General features: G+C 37.8%; 1 protein-coding gene across 3 annotated transcripts in view; it reads left to right on the forward strand.

The window, feature by feature from the left end:
• PIK3R1 (phosphoinositide-3-kinase regulatory subunit 1) overlaps positions 1-22,247 on the forward strand; it is a 57,429-nt gene that overhangs the window by 23,671 nt on the left and 11,511 nt on the right. For 2 of the 3 annotated variants that reach the window (XM_027634465.1, XM_027634466.1), the window contains exons 3-7: positions 9,623-9,715; positions 11,038-11,112; positions 13,994-14,125; positions 14,993-15,194; positions 15,393-15,472. In XM_027634465.1, coding sequence (XP_027490266.1) covers positions 9,623-9,715; positions 11,038-11,112; positions 13,994-14,125; positions 14,993-15,194; positions 15,393-15,472 — 582 coding nt within the window. Of the gene's footprint in view, positions 1-9,622; positions 9,716-11,037; positions 11,113-13,993; positions 14,126-14,992; positions 15,195-15,392; positions 15,473-21,539; positions 21,995-22,247 lie in introns of those variants that run through there. The other variant, XM_027634468.1, reaches the window with a different exon arrangement.

Consider the following 22,247-nt stretch of genomic DNA (forward strand, 5'->3'; position numbering starts at 1 on the left):
TCTCTCTGACTGTAAACTGCTGGCAGGGAACCTGCAGACATCAACAAGACAAGAAAAGCAGTCATTGGCTTACTAAAATATTTTTTCTGCCCTCAGAATCATACTCTGAGATCCTTGCTGGCTTGTTCTATTTAGAGACATTAACCTGTCCTCCCATTTAAAGTGATGCTCATCAGGAATGTGAGAACACTGCTACTGCTGTGCTTCTGCATGTCACACAGGGCTTGGAGTGATCCCTGAGAGTGAGGGCTAAGAAGGATTTCCTTGCCAGTCTGCCACACCTGAGAAAAGCATGCACGGCCTCAAGCTGTGCCAGGACTCAGACCATGTGATAGCGGTCAGATACACCTTTCCTGAAAGCCAGCAGTGTTGAAGCCCCAGTGCCAGCCTGCTTAGGGTAGAGCTCCAACGGTGTCTGTGCTGAACCTCCTCTGTGCTCCTCAGCTTATCAAATGCCTTCCTTGACTTAGAAGTAGAAAGATACCTTTTACTACATTCCTGCTTATTTCTTATTTTGCGCTGTTTATCTCACAGCTCCTTGAAAGAACAGTTGAAGAAGCAGGTGGTTTTCCCATCTCTTCCTTGTTTTTTTTGGGAGGTGGGGGTTTCTTTTGCAAAAGAGTTTATGCATTATATATGCCGTTGTAATACAGTGGCATGGCAGAAGGCTGTACTTAGTTAATATTTTTTCCTCAGAACAGTTCTGCTCATGATTTCTAATCATATTAATAATAGTTTTAAATAGTTGCAGCCATTGAAAGCCTAAAATTCAGTTCTGTTTTGAAAAGGAGTAGTGCAAAAGTTCACCTGTAGAGGGAACCAGAATACTGTCTTAACTACAGGCTGCTTTTTAGAAATTATCTCTGCTTCAGATGAAACCAACAAAGAACATGTGTTGTTTTAATTATAGCTTCTATTTCTAACTATGTTCAGTAGCATATGAAAAAGTGTCTGACAGGTCATAGTTCATAAAGTTACTGAGGTTTAATCTGATAGAATATTATGTAGAGAATTCCTTCCCAGTACAGGCATTATCGCTTCCCTTTCAATAAATTATAGAAATAGGGCTTTATGAAATATTAAATTAATAAGTGTGAAACATGATTAGCAGATACTGTTGAAAGTATTAACCTGTTATGAAGGAATATAGTCCTCTACACTCTGTTGCTTGGTGGGTTTGCTATGCTGTTTATCTCTGCAAGTAAACTTTCCTCAAGCCAGACACCATCTCTATGTTCTTTCTCTCCCTGCTTTCATTTTGCTTTGTCTTAGAGGAATTCTTAGTTGATTAAGACAGCAGCTCAAGGACAAGTATTCATTTTTGTGTCAGAGAAGGGTAAAAAGATCCCAGATTTCTTTCAGGAGAATTTGTACATTATAAAGTAAGACTTTCTATTTCAAATTAAAGCTTTGTTCTGCGTAGTCCTGCCACCTCTTGTTTATGAATTATTTTTTTGTACTAATCTATGTTTGCCTGGGCTTGTTTCACCCCTTTTCACATGGCTGCCCCTTGTTCTCAGCCTGAGAGTGCTGCTGGCACAACTTTATGAATGGGGATGAAGAGAGGAATAAGTTCTCCTGACACCCAAAACTTCCTGCATAGTAACCATGCACATGATACCTTATCAATCAGATTGTTGCTTGTACACATGTGCTGATAACCCTGGAAAGTATCTAGGCAAAATATTTTACTGGTCTCAGTTACAGCATTGATTTATGCAGGTAATTTATGTCTCTTTTCGACATATTATGTGCAGCAGGGATAAAATGAAGTAACATTCAGTTTTTATTCTCACCCTCTTAGATTCAGTGGGTTGGACTATAAATGACCCTATCTTATTATGCATAATTGTCCTTCTGAAAAAATGACTGCCTTATTCTGTAAAGTGTCACATATATTATAATGTTTCATACATTTTTCTATAAAAGTCAGTTTGAGATGCCCTTTTTTGAGTTTATAGGCTATGTTTGTCAGTACCAACCTCACACAGAGGAATCTGGAAACATTGGCTCTGTGTTTTGGGCAGTACACTGGGATGGACTGGAGTCAAAAAGTCATGCTCTCTTGAGAACTCCTGCTGTTGTCATCCTTTGGAATGAGCTCCTTGGATAAGTTCTTGTCACTAGGTATTACTGATGTAGGATCACAGTAGAAATATGGATGCTTTACAAAGATATTGGAAGTCTGGAAGTGTATTACCAGAGTACTGTTTGTCCATGAGGGTTATATGTTGTAATTGAGATGTCCTAGGAAGGCTGTTTTGTTTTAGTCAGGTATTTCTCCATTGAAGATGAAGTAAAAAGAGGAATGACAGCAGATGTGATAAACCATTTTTTCAATACAGATTTGTATTTCATTCTGTGGCTAAAATCTTCAGTGTTCTGTTAACAGAACATCTAAATCTAAATGATTTAGATCTAACAGAACATCTGCATCTAAATGGAGAACTTCGTCCTCCAGTTCATACCCGGCATCTACTGACCAATGGAAGAAGCAGATTGTGCTGGTCACATAAAATTGAAGGGTCTTAAAATGGTGGTAATTTTCATCCAGCTTTGAGGTTGTATCCCAGCCATGTAAGGGCACCAGCAGGCATAATTTCCCTATTCCTTTTCATAGCTCTGGGATCATTCATGTTCCAGTAAACCTTAAGTCTCACACATTTGTCTACCTCCATATAAATGGGCTTCTTGTGAGCCCGAAGGCTGATAGTGTTGGTGGGCCCAACCATTCTTTTTTCTACTGCTGCAATAGTCTTCACCTGTCTTCATTTCTCCCGGTTTTAGTTTTCACTAGCTGCCAAGGCTTCTGTGGTATTCTGAGTCTGCAATCTGCCTGATTGACTGCATCTCATAAGAGACAAGTAATAGCTGACAGACTTATTAAGGCACTTGTAATGATGTGTCAAATTCACTGAAGCTTAAATCTCTTTCATATTTGCCATGTTGTGTTTTAAAATATTTCTAACGAAACCAATACTGGAGAAGGTAGTTGAGCCCTGAACTGCTCTTCCTCCTGACAGTTTTAGTGGTGCTTTCAGCCTCTAGTAGGATTTAACTGTAGCCAAACTAAATCACCTCGGGACAGTAGGGTCTAAGGAGAGGTATTCTTATCTTCCAACTGTTGCAGCTGAATTTACAATGTATTGCAGTCCTTGATTTATCTGAGGCACCGTGACACTAACTTTGTCTTCATTCTCACCTTTTTGTCTTTCATCTTGGCCCAGTGAAAACATTTTGCTAAGGGCAGTTGGGCAGTTCTATACACTGTTCTTTTTGTAAATACCAATAGGTTATCTGAAAATGCATATGCCAAGGCAAGGTTATAGTCCTCAAATCTCAGAGTCAGTTGCTCTCTGGTATTTAATTGTAATACCAGACTTAACTTCCGTGTTGTTCTGACACTGAACCCAAAGCATAGATCTCTCTTGAAAATTTCTCCATAAGGTTTAGTGTTCTGGGGTTTTTTAATCTTTCATACTGTTCTACTGAAACTTTTTGCAAGAACTTGCTACTTGTTAAGACTATAAAGAAACATACAACAGACCACAGAATGCTTCTCACTAGGAGTTAAGAGTTTTGTGTTGGTAAGACTGCTCACTCTCTGACGTGTTGTGAGGCTCATGTGGCCTTTTTTCCCCAGCAGATTAAAGCAGGTGCTGAGGGGGCTGTGTCGGCTGAGGCTTGGCATCTGTACCACCTGCTACCACAGGGCCATGAGAAGCTTCAGGCCATGCCCTCACCTGGGTGGAGGTACCTCCTGGTGCTTTCCACTCTTCCAACATCTGCACTTGTGTTTCTGCAGGCATGGCTTTTGGTGTGTAACTAATGCAGTCTTCTGAAGCACTGCTGTCTCTGGCCTGGGAGTCATTAGCAGTCAGCACATGGGAGAATACAGGGGACTGCTCAATAGGATACTATTGCCTTAAAGGTGATGCCTCAGAGCTTACTATGCAGAACTGCCAAACTACCTTTGTTTCCAAGGCATCTTCACTGGAATTCAGCATTGTAAACTGACAAGTGCTTCAATTCATCCATTACGGATCCTTATTGAAATTAGGATTCTGTTTCAAGGAAAATAGGTGATACTAGTGGAACACTGTTTGAATTCCATTTCCTGTACCTGGGAGAGTACATAACTGCTGAAGTAACTGTATTGCAGTCAAATAAGCTCCTATGTTTTCCAGAATTTTCCATAGCAAGCATGGGTGTTGAACTTTGTTGGAAACCCTCCACTGTCCACAGCTTGTAATGCATTACACTGATGGTATTATTGGCAAAAGTATTTTAGGTGATTGATCAGCTATAGTTTCTTCACAGTTTACTGGCTAATCTTTTTGGATTATTGTCACAATTGCTTGACCTTGATCCTTACCTTTACATTTTTTCTTCTGCATTAATTAATATGCTTATATTTAATATATCTAATTTCAGTACTGGTCAAACCATTCATGTTTCCACTTATTGCATGATTTTCAAACAAGTATGTGTGTAAATCCATAATAATTCACAATGTTAGTGGATACAGTTGCATGCATAAAGAGTACATCTGCATGCACATAAGTCAGTTATAAACATCTGAAGACCTGAGCTCTCAAATAGTAGACTTTTATATAGAGCTGTGTTGTCATCAAATGCAATATACATGCACAAACGTTAATGCCATTTCTGGAGAAATAAGAACATTCATGGAGATCTTAAAGCTAAATTCAAGTGATGTTAGTATATAGTTCCTTCAAATATTTAGAAATTAAACTCCTTTTCATGGTGTGGATTGTACATTTTAAGGGGTTTTATTATATATATTTTTCCATTTCATTATTTGTCTAGCAGTAATGAAAGATTTGGCTCAGAAGCATCTGAAGCCAAATTGTAGCTTTAAATTTCCACTTGTCATTGCCAGATACTAAGTCTAAAGTATATCTTTTTACTGAGAACTCTTCCAAAAGGTGCAGCTGTATGCTGGTTTCATCTTGCATTTTGTAGCTGTGTTGGCAACCATTGAACGTAAGGTATGCTCTCTTCTCCCACACATTGCCATTGCCTTAGAGCTATTCAGTCCTGTCTGTATCAAGAAGAAGGAAGAGTTTGCAGATTGGAGAGAACCCTGATTTGTTGTTCATCTCATTGGTTCTCACTGCGGCGAGGTAAAAATAGAGCTAGTGGAAAATCCAGCTTTTGCCAAGTGTCACTGGAAGCTTCCTTACTATCTGGAGACCCACTACCAGACCTGGGAAGAAGCATAAAAACTATATAATAGTTTTCAGAACTGTAATATTTTAGAGACCTTGGAATTAAAAAAGAAAAAAGAACAACAAAAAAACAGGAATTTGGGGGGAAATTATTGCTTTAAATGAAAAATTAATACTGGATTTTAGCAAAGGGATCTACAAAGTACCTCAGATCCTTAGGTGTGGATTTGGTTCTCCAATCCTCTGTGCTGTCCTTCAGTGTTCTTCAAAGCAAAAGATTATTTTGGAATCAAGTACTAAATTCAGTTTGCATGTAAGCTTTTGTTCAGTTCTCTTTCACTAAAAGTGACCTGTCTGAAAAGTTTTCCTTTCCCTTTGTAGATCTGAATGTGCATGCTGAGTTTTCTTCTGGAACATCCAGGCTAGAATCGTAACTTCTTTAAGCATAACTTGTATTCTAGCTCTAGGGGTAAATTCTCGGCCCTGCCCCCCTGCCCTCCCCCCACCCCAGTTTGGTGTAGTTTTATTCAGTTTAGCCCCTGAGATTTCCTCTCAGCATTTTGAAACCGAAATACACTGTTTCCAAATTGGACTGTCTTCAGTGTCAATGTTATGAAGTGACTTCACTTCTGTGAGTACTGTTAAGTCTATTTTTTTTCTAACTCATGTGTTTTGTGAGGCCTTACACCTTTAAATGAACGTAATTTTCTATTCTCTGCAGAAGTGGGAAAATTTAAAGTGAAAGTCAGTATGATGTTGTGCACTAGTTATAGTGGAGGTGCCACAATGAGTAGGAAATCCTAGAACAGGTGGCAGGTTAAGTGATTTTAATTTGTTCGTGCCTACGTGCTGATGAAATGAGTGTTTTTCTTCTATGTTGATGAGCATTATGACTGTGTGACTTAGATATTTTTTTCTGCCACTGAAGGTAACTGCAGGTTTTGTACCTGTCATTGTGTGTCTGTGTGTTATTTGTGTCTTTTTGCTGTGGAGCTTGTACATGTGCATAGTATTAAAAAATAGGTGAATATCACAAGTTTTCAGTCATGTACATAAGTAACTTACAGACTACTTACTTATGGAATAGATTGTCATTCATTTAAGTTTCTTATCATATCTAAAGTTCGGCAATGTCTTTGGAAGATAGAGGTTTCCAGTTTTGGAAAGGAATAGGATAAAGGGAGGAAGAGACACCAGAAATTCTCTGAACTCCTAAAATGCATATTTTAGGGTAACAGAGAAGTATTGGAAATCTGTCTTTTTAAGCAAGGTGATGTTTGTTTTGCATACACATATTCTGTAGACATATTACAGATTTTGCATAAATATAAAGGGAAATGCATAGCTTCCAAAAGCCTTTCACTTTAATTAGGAGTATTATTGATCAATGAACACTGTACAACAAAGATATTCAGTAATAGATTATGATACAAACCTAGTTTATAAGCTAGAATTCTGCTTAAAGTTTAGATGAAAAGCATGGAGCATCAAGTAGGTTGCAGGAAAAGTCACTTTCTGTTTAGCTAACCTATGTAGGGTCTACACCACTCCATTCCTTATTTCCCATGGAGACAAAGTGTTTTCTGTATTGTCTTGTCTTCACCTTGCAAGGTGCTTCTTCCCGTGAACTGCACTCTCATAGCATACCCTTTGATATGACTGGTCTTCCATTTATTCTTTCAATAAATTTGCCCACATCATAAGATCGATTTGTAGTTTGGGATTGAAAGGAACTACTTGATCTGAAAATTACAAATCAGATGGTCTGTAATTCATTATGCCTGAGCAGAGGCTACTTGGAGGGCAGCATTTTTCATTTGGACCCATCTTGTGTCTGATGAAGCAGATGTTAAGCTAATAGAGGTGTTCCAGGTGGAAAGTGACTTAAAGATGGAAAGAATTGAAAAGTCCATGCCTTCCCTGAGTAGCTTGCTCTGCATTAATAACTATACTTGGAGATACGATGGTCAGCTATACCTATATAATGCTCTTTCTTTGAATTCAGCTTTTAAGCAGTGTTATATTAAGTCAGAGTTTATTATGTCTACTCATTTGCATTTTTCAGCTCACTAAGGTGTCACCAAGGAAGGAACCTATCCTCTAAAAAGCTGTGCAGATAATCCTTATACAGTGCTGTCTTTTATTGCTTTATATGAGTCTAGTGTCAGGTTTTTCTTTATTTTGCCCATGACTTATAATGTAGCTAGCATGTAGTCACATTACTTGTCCTTTTATAGTGTGGGTCAGGTATTAGAACTCTTTTGACCTCAGGAATTGCTCTGATTTTCCAGAAGTCATTAAAAGGTAGCATCAGCAGGCCAGGGATCTGCTTAGGCAACTCTTTTGCGACTCTTGAATGCTTATTTTCTGGGCATCCTAAGTTAAACTGTTATGGCTAACAGATGTTTTTCTAAGGTCTTCACTTATGAATGGACTAAAAAGTATTCCAACATTGTGGTACCATCATCTTCCTTCTTTTTGCAAGGGACATGTCTCAGCGTCTCAGTACGCTTCACTTCATTACTACTTACTAAATAATTTTTATATATTGTCTTTCATCTCTCCTCATGTTTCTACACTTCTGAACTTCTGTCCCTTCCATGCAGTTTTTAAATTTGTGTTAGTTTTGGCTGCAGTAGAGTTAATTTTCTTCACAGTAACTAGCATGGGGCTGTGTTTGGCATGCTGGAAACAGTGCTGATAGCAGAGGGATGTTTTAGTTATTGCGAAGTGATGCTTATACAGTGACAAGCCCTTTTCTGCTTCCCACCTCACTCCACCAGCAAGGAGGATGGGGGTGCACAAGGAGCTGGGAGGGGGCACAGCCAGGCCAGCTGACCCCAAATGACTACAGGAACATTCCACACCATATAGCATTGTGCTTAGCAATAAAACTGGGAGAAGAAGGAGCGAGGTATATACAGAGTGATGGCATTTGTCTTCCCATGTCATCATTATACACGATGGAGCCCTGCTTTCCGGAAGTGGCTAAACACCTGCCAGCCCATGGGAAGCAGTGAATTAATTCCTTGTTTTGCTTTGCTTGTGTGTGTGGCTTTGCTTTTGCTGTTAAACTGTCTGAACATCAACCCATTAATTTTCTCACTTTTACCCCTCTGATTCTCTCCTCCATCCAACCAGAGGAAAGCAAGCAAGCAGCTGTGTGGGGCTTAGTTGCTGGCTGGGGTTAAACCACAATAAAACTGTTTGCATTTTTATGGAATTATGTAATCCAAAATAGGGTGAATTATCAGCCAGAATTGTCTGCTTTGTCATTCTCAGTTGTTGTATTTTTCTTTCTTTTTTTGCTATGTCAAAAAATTTCACATTTTTCTGTTGTCTTTTTTTTCTTCTTTTATTTAGTTATCCTCATCACTTCATTCAGTTTAGTCTTGTAAGAATGGGTGGGGGGCACTATATATGTATGTATACATATCCATGCAGGCATCAATGTGTATGTGTGTTTAAGAATTGCTTTCTGTTTGTCCATGGTGAGTTTAATTGGACAGAGATCACCATCACTTAGGCAACTGGCAGTTTTTACCTCAGTGATTAAGCTTTGTTTATCAATCATAATCCATCAAACTATGCCAGATGTTTCTGGCAGTAGTTTAATATCTTTATGTAAACGTTCTTGCTTTCCAAATGTTAAACAGAACCACTCTAAAACTTTTGAATTATACTTTTGGCAAAATTTGTGTATTTAGAGAAAGACCATCCCTCACATCACAAAGCTAGAATATTCCTTTATAGAGGATGTTCTCTGCATGAAGAAACTAGATTGTGTGAAAACTGACTTTGTATAAAATCTGTATGCAGTTTTGTTTGAATCTAAAAAATGTCCCTTTCCAATTATACCGCTATTTATTCTTAACCAGCCCTTGAAAAGGAGATTCTTGCTATAAGTAAACTACATTGTTCATAGTAAAATGCCTGAAAATTGAAATAAAAAGAAGTTGTTGAACTTTTTACGAGTGTGAAATACTTGTTTCTACTGCTGTTTCAGGTCTTTGTAAATCTGTTGTACCCAAAGGATCTGCAGCTCTCGGACAGTGATGTGTTTAGTTCCCATACTTGGTGCACTGTGTATATAAATGTTTCAGACCAAAAGATTTTTTTCTTTCTTTCCTTGCATTGTATTTCTGTACAACCACAGACTACACACTTTTATTATATTTTCTTTTCCCAGGCAGTACGGTAAGTGGTTCTAGGACTGAGTTAGGTCCCTAAAAGAAAATGCTATAAAAATGCAATTGTCATCATTTTTATTCTATTTTCTGATTACTTATGGAGTCTTCTCTTGTGGCCTTGATATGTGGCATGTTTGTTATGTTACTAAATTAACTGTTTGCATTGCATGTCATGATTTTCATAAACAGTAATTGCATTCACCTGTAGCTTGGCTTATTTTTCTTCTTTTTCTTTTACAGCTTTTTCACTTCCAGATCTTACAGAGCAGTTTGCACCTCCTGATGTTGCTCCACAGATTCTTGTCAAGTTAGTAGAGACCATTGAAAAGAAAGGTAGGCAGAAGAACAGCTACCAAGGTTTTTTGTTGCTCCTGTGAACCAAGACTGCAGAATTGGATCCAGAGGTGGCATCTCCCCTTTCTAGAGCTGATAATGCATCATATTGCTTAACACCTGAAATAATCTCATTTAAGGTCTGTTGCACTGGTTTCTGCTCAGTAGAGGCTGTTTGGACTGTAGGAGCAAAACCAAAGCTTATCTCAAATGACATTTAATAACTCAACTAATATGAGTATTATTAGAAGGTAAGGGAGAAGGGCTTGGTATTGTTTTGTTTTCTCTAACCATTTGGTTATGGAAACACCTTCGTAACATTGAGTTGGATACACAGCCACACAGGGAAACAAGTAATACTTTGCCCCAAAGCAGGGGGCAAAGAAAATAATAAACCATGAAAAAGTTACAAGGACTGGTTTGATGTTGAACCAGCCAGTGTTATTTTTATGGTTTTTTTCTTTCCTACTTTCCCATGTTGATGTCTCTCCATCCTTTTGAAGCTTTCCTCTTTCTTTTTCTGTGTTCTACCTCTTTTGCCCTATTTCTGTGCTCCTGGCACCTCCTCTGATGTTGACTTCATAGTCCTGGTGAGGTAAGGAGCAGCTTCAGTGAGTTCTGATCATTCAGGGGTCTTAAGCCAGGGAACAAGAGGAAAAGCAATATTCTCATCAGAATCAGGCTGCTATCCTTGGGCACATAGGTTCTCACATACTGCATACTTTTAAGAGAGCATAAGCCTTTCCTGAATGAGTAGGGGCTTGCTAATATCAATGAGAAAGGCCAGTATTTAGCAACCCTTTGTATAAGTAGCTGCTGCTTTCAGGAAACACCACTGATAGTATTAAATCATCAGCACTCTGCATACCAGGATATGATCTCTTCCCTTGTGTCTTCTCTATTTTCACTGAAATAGGGAAGTATTAAACAGTACCTTTCACACAAAACCACTTTGTTGGTGTCTTTTATTCAGGTGGATTATTAGACATATTATGTGACATATACAGATATTTTCTCTCACACCAGTGTGAATCTGTTTCTTAGTCCTGGCCTTCTACAGCTGGCCAGTGGATAGCTGTGTAGAATACATGGGACTGCTGGTATTTCTGATTTTCCTTGGTGAGCTTTTTCTGCAGACACAGCAGTTTGAACATAAAAGGAACTGTATTATAGCCTTAAAAAGCAGACACATTCTTACTGTGATAGGTGGATGGCGGTGGAAGAATGTTGCTAATTTAAACTTCTTGAAGAAAAGAGAAATATATTGTGTCAAGGCAACAGTCACTGAAATCTTAATACATCCCACTGATTTTGTTTTGAAGGTCTGGAGTGCTCAACTTTGTATGGAGCACAAGGCTCAAGCAGTTCAGCAGACTTAAGACAAATCTTTGAATGTGGTAAGTACAGTTATCCTTCTTAAAGCACTAGACAGATTTTGTGGTCAGAGCACTCCTTTTTTCTTTGCTCCTTCACTCATATGTTCTGGTCCTCAATAGTATAGTATTAAGAAGACATATATATAATTAAAATTTTTCTTTTACAGTTAATATGAAAGGTTTTATCACTTTTATAGATTCTTTCTTCATGGCTCCATTGTGTGGGTTTTTTCCAAGAATAATAATTTTAATCTCTGCTTGTCCTCTTGCTTGTTCAAAGACAGATAATCTAGCTGTACAGAGAAAAAAAAGATGTTTTGGTCAGAGTCAAGATAATGATTCATTGTTCCTGTAAGGCTGCAGGTTATTATTTTGTAAACAAACAACCATTTGTTTACATACAGTTCTATGTGTGCAGTTTTCGGTCCAGTTGGTGGGGTGGCAACAGCAGCACATTACCTACCCTGCTACAGAGTGGCAGAGACCATTTGATTAATATTGTAGGCTGAGTTCTCAGGTTTTAGACAGTAAAACACAACTACACCAATAACACCACTTACCCATTCAAGTTTCCTGAAATATATTTCCTTTTCTTTTTGTTTCTCTTTAACACTGCTTCAGGACAGAATATACTGGCTTGGCAGCACTCTGTTGCAGTATGAGAGATCAGTAGCTATTGTAGGAGAGTGCTTGACTACATCTTGGCGAGCTGCGGTGCAATGTGTGGTGTGAACTTTCACTTGGTTAAAGGAGCACAAAAATACAAGGGGTGGGAAGTGAAACTGGCTACATGCCTTGTTGCCGAAGGGACAAAGAAAGCAAGCTTAAACTGTGAATTAGTCTCTTCATTTTTAATAATTGCAAACATTAACAAAATTAATAGGAGATGATACTATGAGTCGTCTGTTCTTTCAAAACAAAAGGGCATCCTGTCCTCTGCTGATTGTGGCAGGAGTGAAGAAGTGTATGTGTACAAGCAGGGAGAGGAGACATGCTTGTGGTGCTAGCAGCCTCACACTAGCAGCCATATTTTTAGTTTGTAATTGTATTTTTAGTCCAGATAAATCCAGATTTTCTGGGCACCAATATGAATGTATCTCTTCATTTATCTGCATCCTTTCTTAAGTTTCTAAACTGAGGTGTACTTTTTTGAAAGGTTCATCTATCTCCTCAGATCAAAAACTTGTGGTTTACATGTATTCTTACTTAAAATGTAGTTAGCTTTGAGAAACAAAAACAGGACTTCACCCTTTAGTAACAGTGTCTCTTTCTGACTTTTCTTTAAGAAAGAATCAGAATCTTCCAGGACAAAGCTAGTGCAGTGGGCATCCAGGTACATGGATACAGACAGATCTCATCTCCTCTGCCTGCTCTCTTTGAATCAGCAGAATGCTAATTCAGAGAGCAAAGTCATCTTTGGTCTCAAAGTTTTGAACTTGCGTTAGTGTGGTGTTCTGATAACGGCTAAAATGCTCTCCATAGTTGACTAACTGTCTGTTAGCATCAACACAGTGCTATCTAGCTCTAAAATCAAAGTTGACTTGCATCTGGCCAGCTTGGCAGATGGAAGAGGTCAGGTCTGTTTATATCATTACACCTAAAGAGTTCCAGAGTAAGTTTATTCTCACTTATGTACTCACTATAATAATTTGGGATATACTTCAAGGAAATGGTCAACACTGAAGAGGCATGATTTAACTTGTCTTATGAAAAAAAAAACATTCAGTAAGCAACAAAACTAATAAAAACTATTTCTGAAGAATTTTTAGTTGGATTCTCTGACACATAATTGCTCTTGTAGAATTCATTCCCACACTGTAAGTTTTTTATCATCTGAGACATTCATGATGTCTCTTTTCTCATGTAATTTCTTTAGTCTGTGTGTAATTTCTTTAGTCTCTGATAAGATTTGAGCTCATACTGCAAGCTTTTCTTTGGGGAAAACAGAAAGGAGGTGGAGTAGCTCTAAGTTTCTCACTACCCCCTCTTGGCTGCCTTATTTCACAGTACTTGTAGATGCACCACATATCTGATTTCCTCTGCCTCCCTGTTTACTTTTGTTTAAACTGGCCAAATGGATTCAGGACTTATTTTACAGAGGACCTGGCTAGCATAGAATGTTGATCAGCATTAATGCCTCTAAATTCTTGTACCAAATATGAATCTTTTTGTAAACACTGAGGACTTTACTGTACCAGAGTTTCATGTTTCACGATGAACCCTACCTAATCTGGCTCCTACTAAGTAAGGATTTCTATATTTTCCTATTTTTATTTTTGCTGATGATATTCCTTTATGTGATACTTCCAAACTTTATCCCGAGTCATAACTATCCTGGAAGGGTATCAGGTTCTACAAGATAAATCCTAACAGCTGCACAAGTTCTGCACATGTATATTTGTTTCGACTTACTCGCATAAATATTTACAGACTTGGAGCCCCAAGTTGTTATTCAAACTTTCAGTCATAATAGAAGTAGCTACCAGTAGAGAAGTGGCATTTGACCAAACCTTTGATTAATACTTACTTCTTACACAAAATATTTACGCATAAAACAGAGACCTGTTAAAAATATTCTGGTGTTCCATTACCTTTCCAATATGCAGCAAGTCATTACTGTTACTCTGAGTTCAGCCCTGAACTGTATGTGACAGAAGGCCACAAACAGCTGCAGAAGCCATTTGGTTCATCATATGCCAAAGGCCTGGACATGGTGTTGAACACTGTATGTTGTTAGTCTCAAAGATATTTCTTAATGTCTTTCATTCTTTCTTATGAGTTGTTCCCCATAAACCAGATGTAAGTTAGCAATTTTGGCTTGTTATGAAGCCCTAATATGATGAACTTTGTATATTTTTTACATTTTCTAAAGTCTAAAAAGTATGTTGCTCTTTCCCTTTAGATGCCTCTTCATTAGATTTAGAGACATTTGATGTGCATACTTTATCAGATGCTCTCAAGAGGTATATCCAGGACCTGCCAAATCCCATCATTCCAGCTGCTGTTCACAGTGACATGATTTCTGTAGCTCAAGGTATGATTATCACAGTATTTCAAATGTCAAACAAAAAAGCTTTTTTTAGAATTCTGAATATCTGGTAGTCCAGCTGTCACTCACAGAACAGGGAAGATTCTGCACAATGTGGCAGCATCTCAGAGAACATGAATACCTTCACCATTTTTGATGAAAGCTGTTTCAGCAGAACTAGATATTATTCTGCATTATTTGGTTACTTATTTGTGTAAACATAATGGAAAATACAAGGGATTACACAGTTCTCTTTGTTTTAGTAAGTAGAAATACTATAGAAGAACTGGGGGAAAAAAATCAAGGACTTATCTGTATGCAGAAAGCTAATTTTTAACTTTTTATCAATGCTGACAAAGTAAATGTATTAGAGGTCATGGAGTGCTGTGTTACATTGGGAGTTGCAGATTATGAAGTGAGAAATACATGCATTCATCATCTACAGTGGTCATTTTAAACAAGTATGGCTTTTTGGCTTTCAGGGCCAAGTATTCTGTTATATATTCAGGACAGGATATTGTTACTGGTAACCTTCAAAGTTAGAACAACACCTGTGAGACTTATCTAGTGCATCTCTGAATTACCCAATCATGTGTAACGCTAAACACAAGACAGACTTTTACCAGTACACTCTGAACATATTGTGGTTTTTACCAAAATGCATATCTATTTCCATTCGACTTTTAAATACTTGTTCTTCACTCTACTCTGAGCATTTTACTTTTTTAAAAGATGAAAGAAATCTTACAGTGCTAATGGACAGAATTATTTTTTTTCTGTAAAACCGACGCTTCTAAAGGAGTCTCATATAGTTTCATTTTACTTGAATGTTCCTGTGCTGATTTCAAGAGCCTTTTATCTATTTGCTCGCAGAAGTGCAGAGCTCAGAAGAGTATGCTCAGTTGCTGAAGAAACTCATCAGATCTCCAAATATACCTCCCCAATATTGGCTTACACTCCAGTATTTGCTCAAACATTTCCTCAGAGTTTGTCAAGCCTCCAGCAAAAATCTTTTGAATGCAAGGTCTTTGTCTGAAATTTTCAGCCCTCTGCTTTTCAGATTCCAGATCACAAGGTATGTGGGTCATCTTTATCATATTTTCTACTGCAAATATGGGTTAGTCATATACAAAAGTAAGTTTAATTGAATAATTTTCTCAACTTATTTCTGGCGTGAGGGCATTGTAGTAAATTTTTTCAATGTTTTTTGAATAACTCTAGAGTAAACTTTTTTATTTCTCCTAATTCTTACTGCCTGATCCATCTCTTGCAGCTCTGATAATACGGAACACCACATAAAAATCGTCGAAGCTTTAATCACAAGTGAATGGAATGAGAGACAGCCTGTACCAGGTAAAAAATATTTTTTAATTAAGTTATATACCATTGTTTGCTTAAATAATGAAATTCAACTTAAGAACAGTAAATAATTTTTTCTTTTTTAATCAAAATTAATGCAAAGCAAAAGCGTGCAATACAGAACTAAGCAGAAGTTGTTTGTCTATTTTATGTGGTATACAACATTTGCTCCATAAGAAATGGTCTTTTTCATTAAAATAATTTTAATAACCATAGTTTGTACAGCCTTAGGACTTTCATTTCTCTTTCAATAAGCAGCAAATAGGAATTTGTGGATTTTTTAAGACTTGTAAACCAATAGAATGCCTATCCTACAGTGATGGAGGGGTTAATTCTGGAGGTTTTATTGAGCATTCAATTTAATTATGGGCAAATTTTCTTAGAAATACTATACCCCATAGAGATATTGGAAGAAAGTAAATTTCCCCATTTATTTACATATATATATATATTTCAATCCAGATACTCAAAAGATTTATTTATTGATATCAATATAAATAATCCAAAAAATATTAAGAGCCCATCCAGGAAAGAAAGATAATACTTGCATTGATTCTGTAAGTTAGCATCTGATTTAGTCACCTCTGATTTATGCGAAATCACTGGGTTTGAATCAAATATTGTTAAAAGCAAGGCATAGTTGCTGACTGTGTGCAAAGGAAATTATTAACGCCAGGAACTTTACATGTTAGCTGAAAGCAATTCATTTCACAGCTTATTTACAAAGGATATCTGAACAGAGGATAGGGTGATGGTGAACAGAACATTGGACAGCCTGTAGCTTTCCTACCTCTCTATTCAAAGTACAAAGTGAAGTTCACGGCAGTAGTATTTGTAGGGCTGCTTAGGGTTTGAAAAGCTAGAGCACAGCAGCAGAAAAATGCTTCATTTCCTGTATTTCAGGTAGGCACATTGTATAATCCCCTTCATCAACTATTGAAGACTAAGTTAAAATAGCTAAAACTTTTGTTCCTACTGCTTTGGTTGAAAGGCTTTTCTAATCTTGCCAGCTCTTGTAGTTAGGAAATTTTCCCTAACATTTAGTGTACATCTGTTTTCAGCTAGTTTCCATGTATTTGTTTTTGTTACATTTTATCAAAATAGTTAAGCAGGCATTTCCAGAACTACTGTGTGTTTTTCTTCCTAAGGCTTCATAACTAGGAGAGTCCAAACTTTTAAATGACTATTTATCCTATTTTACTAAGAATCAGCAAATAGCTGCTAATTGATAAAGAATTATTTTCTTTGTCATACATTATAAGTCTTAAAAAGCAAAATAGATATTAAATCCTCCAATATTCTAATGCTAATAGCATTTTTTATAGTTATACATTTGCAAATGCTTTCGGGTGTGTAAATAAACGTGTCTAGAGGCACTGACTGGGAGGCTAAAAACATAGGGTCGACAGTTTTTAAGTTTTAAAGTACGAATTTTATAAGTTGCACTTAAGAGATCCCTTGGTTGCATTTCTGAGTTGCTTCAAGTGAGGAAAGTATAAAAGTGAAAGGAGTTGACATTAGAACTACTAATGAGGACAAGGAGTCTAGTCATCTTGAGAATATGATTAGGGTGATTGAAGTAATGTCATTGTATCCACCAGGTTTATGGTGTGTGACACTACATTAATAATTATAATCAAACATCAGATTGTTTATAATATTACTTCTACATTAATTAATATTTCAGATGGCAGTAATTTATTTTGAGGGTCCACCCTGGATTTTTCATGGGTTCTACTACAAAAACAGAACTCCTTCCCTGTGCATTTCAAAGTCCATCCTGTCTAGTAGAATGTTTTTTTAGTAGAACATTTGCACATCTATTAATATGCTGACAAATAACTCAGGTAAAAATTTTCAGGCTTTGTAGTCTACGGTTAGCTAGCCTCTGCTGTTAAGCCTGTAAAGGGTTTGAATAATTTTCAAAAGTTGGATCTTCATATAGTGTTCTGTTCTGTTCAAGAACTAGGACATGAGTCCGTTTTCCACACCAAAATCATTCACTAACCTGAACATCTGAAGTGGTCTGTTTTTATAGTTCTCGTAGAAGACTCTGTGTTTTTCAGAATTGTCATCTTTAAGATTATTGTTTGTAGTGGCTTGATTTGGCATAAAGATTGCTTAGAAACATTGTAATAAAAAGAAGATTCCAATAAAATATATCTTATTTGTCATATAACTAGTTTGAGAATTACAATTTTTAATAGAATTTTACAAGTGGACGAGTTAAGCGGTTTTAAGCAGAAAGAATTTTACATGTTGAAAATAATGTCATGACAACTAAGTGATAACAGGAAAACCAGTGCTGCCAGGTTTCTTCTCTTTTTCACAGACTGGAGTGATGGCTTCCTCCTTTCATACTTTTTTCTGTTAAGATGAGAACATTCTGTCTAAAACAAGCTGTGCATGAAGTTTTAGTGATATCTTATGCAGTACACAGAGATATTAAATGTAGTATTGGAGATAATGATCTGAATAGCGAGGAGATCTTTGCACAGCTGTGGGGGTTCTTTCTTACTACATCTCCCACTATTTATCCTTCTTGCCTGGGAACAATAGAAAGTAAGCAACTGGACCTTATATCTTATTGTATCTTAAAATTATTATCCTAAATTGGGCATCTTTAGTTGGACATCTTTTAGCTAGAATGATGCTTTGCACACCATAATTCAAAAAGAGGAAGTTACCCCTACACCATTACTTGATTTATCACAGAACAATTGGATTGGTTTTTTTCCTCTGTCACAGTGTTCATCCACAAACTCTGCATTTTAGTTTGTCAGTTAGAATAGTGCTTAGACCTATACAGAAGTTAAAGTACTAAAGTTATAATACCTGGTTGTAGAATCGTAGATACTTGCTTAGCAGGCAAAGGTAAAGTAATGTAGCAGGAAAAATAAGGCTGGAGAAAACAAGATCGGTTTTCTGATTCATGTCTCGTTCTTCAAGTTTATCAGTAGGAGAGCCAGAAGATGGTGTTGGTGGGCAAGCAAGGTGATTTCCTATCCCATTTGAACACCCCAACTTGATGTACAGCTGCACAGGCTTTAATTTAAAGAGTAATGCTGATTTTTCAGTGAAGAACAAAGTGCAAGAAGAACAAAGTGCAAGTCTCTAAATATGTTATTCAAAACAGTGCTATTAGAAGAAAGTAGCTTAATTGTGACAGATTTTAGCAAACAGTGCTGGTTATCCTGCAGAAAGCAATCAAGTGTCTTGTCTCACAGAGTCTCATGGATTATACAGACTTGTGAAGGTAAATATTGGAAAATAGGCTATATTAGGCTATAGTTATAGGTATAGAAGACGGGGAGGTTTCAGTTGATTGTCTGGGATCATACAGGCTCCTGGCTTTCGTGTCTGGAGGAGGCCTGTCCTAGATGCAGATCTCAGGGTTGTCTGTGGGGCCCAGTGGATGCTTGGGGCAGCACGGTAATTTTGACGCTAGTAGCTGGGAAGGCAGGTCACACAGAGAAAGATGGGATGTTGGAAGAATTGGGAGGTGATTTTTTGTGGGGAGTTCTGGGAGATTGGGGTCCTTTCTGGGGTTGGGGGGGTGTTACAGAGTGTGGAGGGGCTTTGTATGAGATTAAGGTCTGTTTTAGGAAGGCAAAGAGTAAGCGGCATGTGGCGAGAGAGCAAGGGGATGTGGGGAGCTGGTAGCATTGCTGCTAAAGAGCAGAGGAAGAGCTCTGCAGAGGCAGGAAAGAGTTGTCTTGTTGTATGGACGAATCAAAGCCTCTAATATCCTGTGCACTGACTCAAGCTGAGATGCTTTGTTCGGTCTGTCCATCCCAGTTGTTTCTCAGGCTTGTACATAAAACTGTAAATAAATGGCTCAAACTGTGAAATACTGCAACTTTAAGCCTGAAGAGTTTTACTATTCAGAGGATCATAGGTAAGAATTAGTGAGGTAGTAAAACTGCCTCACACGTAACTGCTCAGTTGTTGGTGATGGGGTGAAAGTCATGGCAGTATCACCAAGGTGCAGACGCTTTGCTTTTAGCTACACAAAATGTTAGCAAGGGTGGGTAGCAAAACAGCTGGACTGGAGCAGTGTAAAGGCTGATCCAGTTCCTCTTAGAATTGGACTCAAGAGCTCCCCTGGACTGCTGCAGCGGTCAGGCTAAGACCACAGTCCTGTCAGTAGTGTCCTGGGGACATAAACTAATGTGTAGGAGTGCCGTCCTTTGGCAGGACTTTTCTGCATCGTGCCACAGTCTTGGCTGGACTACCAGCACCACCGAGGGTGGACTGGAGCACGCAGAAGGCAGTGTGTCCCAGGGAAAGCGAATGCCCCGCGGCAGGGAGGGATATTGTGCGTCCTTGATTCACCCAGCAGAGGGCTCCCCTTCTAAGCTAATAAAAATCAGGCTTTAACCGTGATCTAACGGAAAGTAAAATGTTTGGTTAACCACCGTACTTTGGAATGCTCTATTGGTTTAAGTTTTGACGCTAGCCTGTGCTTTATGTTTCTTGATACCTGATTGGAAGTATTTGATAAAAACTACTAGAATTTTTACAGATTGATCCGTGCATGTGTGTGGTTTTACATGTAAGTATGTGTAACACACATAAAAGCATGTCAAATCTGATCAGTTCTTTTCCTGCTTTAGATGTAGAAAAAAATATGTTATCTTGATAGCAGAACACTGTGAGTGTAACTTCAAGTAATAATCTGCTGCAGATTAAATGTGCAGCAGTGAAGGTTTCAAAATTTAAATAAAAAGTTAAGATAGGGCAATATTTAAAAATACAAGTGTGTGCATCCCAGTATCTTTTTTTGACAAGACACTCGATTCCCTTCTGCAGGACAACTAGGAACTCATTGTCTCTCTGTGGATACCTGTGCTTTTTAAAAAGATTAAAAAATTCAGTGAGCCAGGGTTGGGTTGTCTTTTCTCCCTTCCGAATATGCTTCTGTATTGTGTCCCTATAAACCAAGAAGTTTTCTTAATCCCTTCCACAATTTTAACAGTAAAGAGGCATATCAGCTACAGTCTGAAGCTGCATTTGTTCAGAAATACAGGTTGACATCTCCACTTGGACTCTGCTGCTTTAAATTATATTTAGAACTGACAATTGTTCAACTAGGCAAAGGCTAAAACTACAGAAGCAAGGGATTGTTATAGGTGAAGCTGATCAATCTACTGCAAAACATCAAAAATATACTGCAGATATTTGGGATTTCATTATTAGGTGCAAGTGACATTTTGCAGCATTAGGAGTATTTCGGTAGGTGAAGTATTAGGAAGGCAAAAATTTCTATGCTATTTGGCTGCCATAACAAGCAACAAGAAGATCTGAAACAACACAACTATCAGAAATTCTCACTGTTTGCAACAAGTGGGAGGAAAATATTAATCCCCTTCTCTCTTTATTTGAATGTGTCTGCTTCTCCTATCACTTTGAATTTATTTTGTCATGGAAGTTTATCTGGCAAAGAAGGCAAAGGGGAGCAAGCTTTTCAATTGCTGCTCTGTTCCTTTAGCAAGTTTGGTCTCCACTAAACAGTAAGGCAAGGAAAATAAATTTGACCTAAAGCTCTCCCTCTTCACTGTTGCTTTCCCAACAAATGAACAATCCTACCTACTGGAAAACACCATGGATACAGATAGGTGTTTTTTGTAGTATTTTTACTTTACAGGAAATAGGTAAAAAGCCTCACAGCATCAGACTAGGGGTCTTGAAGCAGCACCTGTATTTGTGAACCAGCATAAATGTGTAGGAGGAGATGCTGTACTTGCAAGCAGGCTCTTTTGCTTGCACAGGGCTGCTCTGAGAGATGCAGCTCTTTTCAAGGATAATTTTTATCCTCTCTTTTTTTGTTGTTGGTTTTTCTTTTTTTTTTTTTTTTTTTTTCCGGTTAGCCGCTTCCTGTATTTGGCTGTTCATGGTGCTTCTCTCATCTTCAATACTGCATGCAGCAGCCAGTGCTAGAGACTATTTTAAGGCCTCTTACAATGGTCTTCTCATTTACTTAGCTAAAATGAGAAAGTTAGTCCTGCATTGACCACTTGTTAGCTGATGACAACTTTTACTTTGAATCTGGGTCCCCTCCCCCACCTGAAACCCCTGGCTCAGCAAATATTTGAACCTACCCAAGTTAATCATGAAGCTGAGATCTTTATCTGAGAGAGACGTGCAAGCTACTGAGGGTGGTGGTTTCTTTTTTTTCCATAGTGCTGAAGTCAGGTGCACTTTTTAATGATGAGCCAGAGTAAGTGGATACCTTCTGCACAGCACAGAGCATTAAGCAGCTAAGAAGAGAGAGAAGGCTTGGATTTTCTCACTGCATGTTGCAGGTTTTTTAGGGATTTTTATGGAACATTGGTTGGAAAGCAGAGCAATCTCTTTTTCAGAATTTTTTTCTTCATTTCTCCCGAAAACCTTCCTAGTGAAAGGAGGTTTTGGGTTGTTTTTTCTAAGAAAGATTTTTATAAGAGGAAACCAATATTGGATTGTATATTCCGACAGTATTACAAGGGCGATCATTTGCAATGCATAATTTACAAAGTAAGTGATTTTCAACTTCTGTGTGTGTTTTCTTTATCATATTCTGGAAGTATCATACTGTAACTGATTACCAGGTAGAGTTTTAATGGTCTTAAGACACATGAGTTAAAGTACTTCGGTACCTCTCTAGGTTATGTATGGAATGGGGAATAGCTTATCTGTCTCCTGTCTTTTCTTACCTGCAGGCTAGACTAGTCTGAGCTGAGCACTAACCTGATCATACAAGTTTGTTGAGTCCTAAATTTGGCCACCA

This window comes from Corapipo altera, unplaced genomic scaffold, assembly GCF_003945725.1.
Source record: "Corapipo altera isolate COAL_440 unplaced genomic scaffold, ASM394572v1 61411, whole genome shotgun sequence".
NCBI classification, from domain to species: Eukaryota; Metazoa; Chordata; class Aves; order Passeriformes; family Pipridae; genus Corapipo; species Corapipo altera.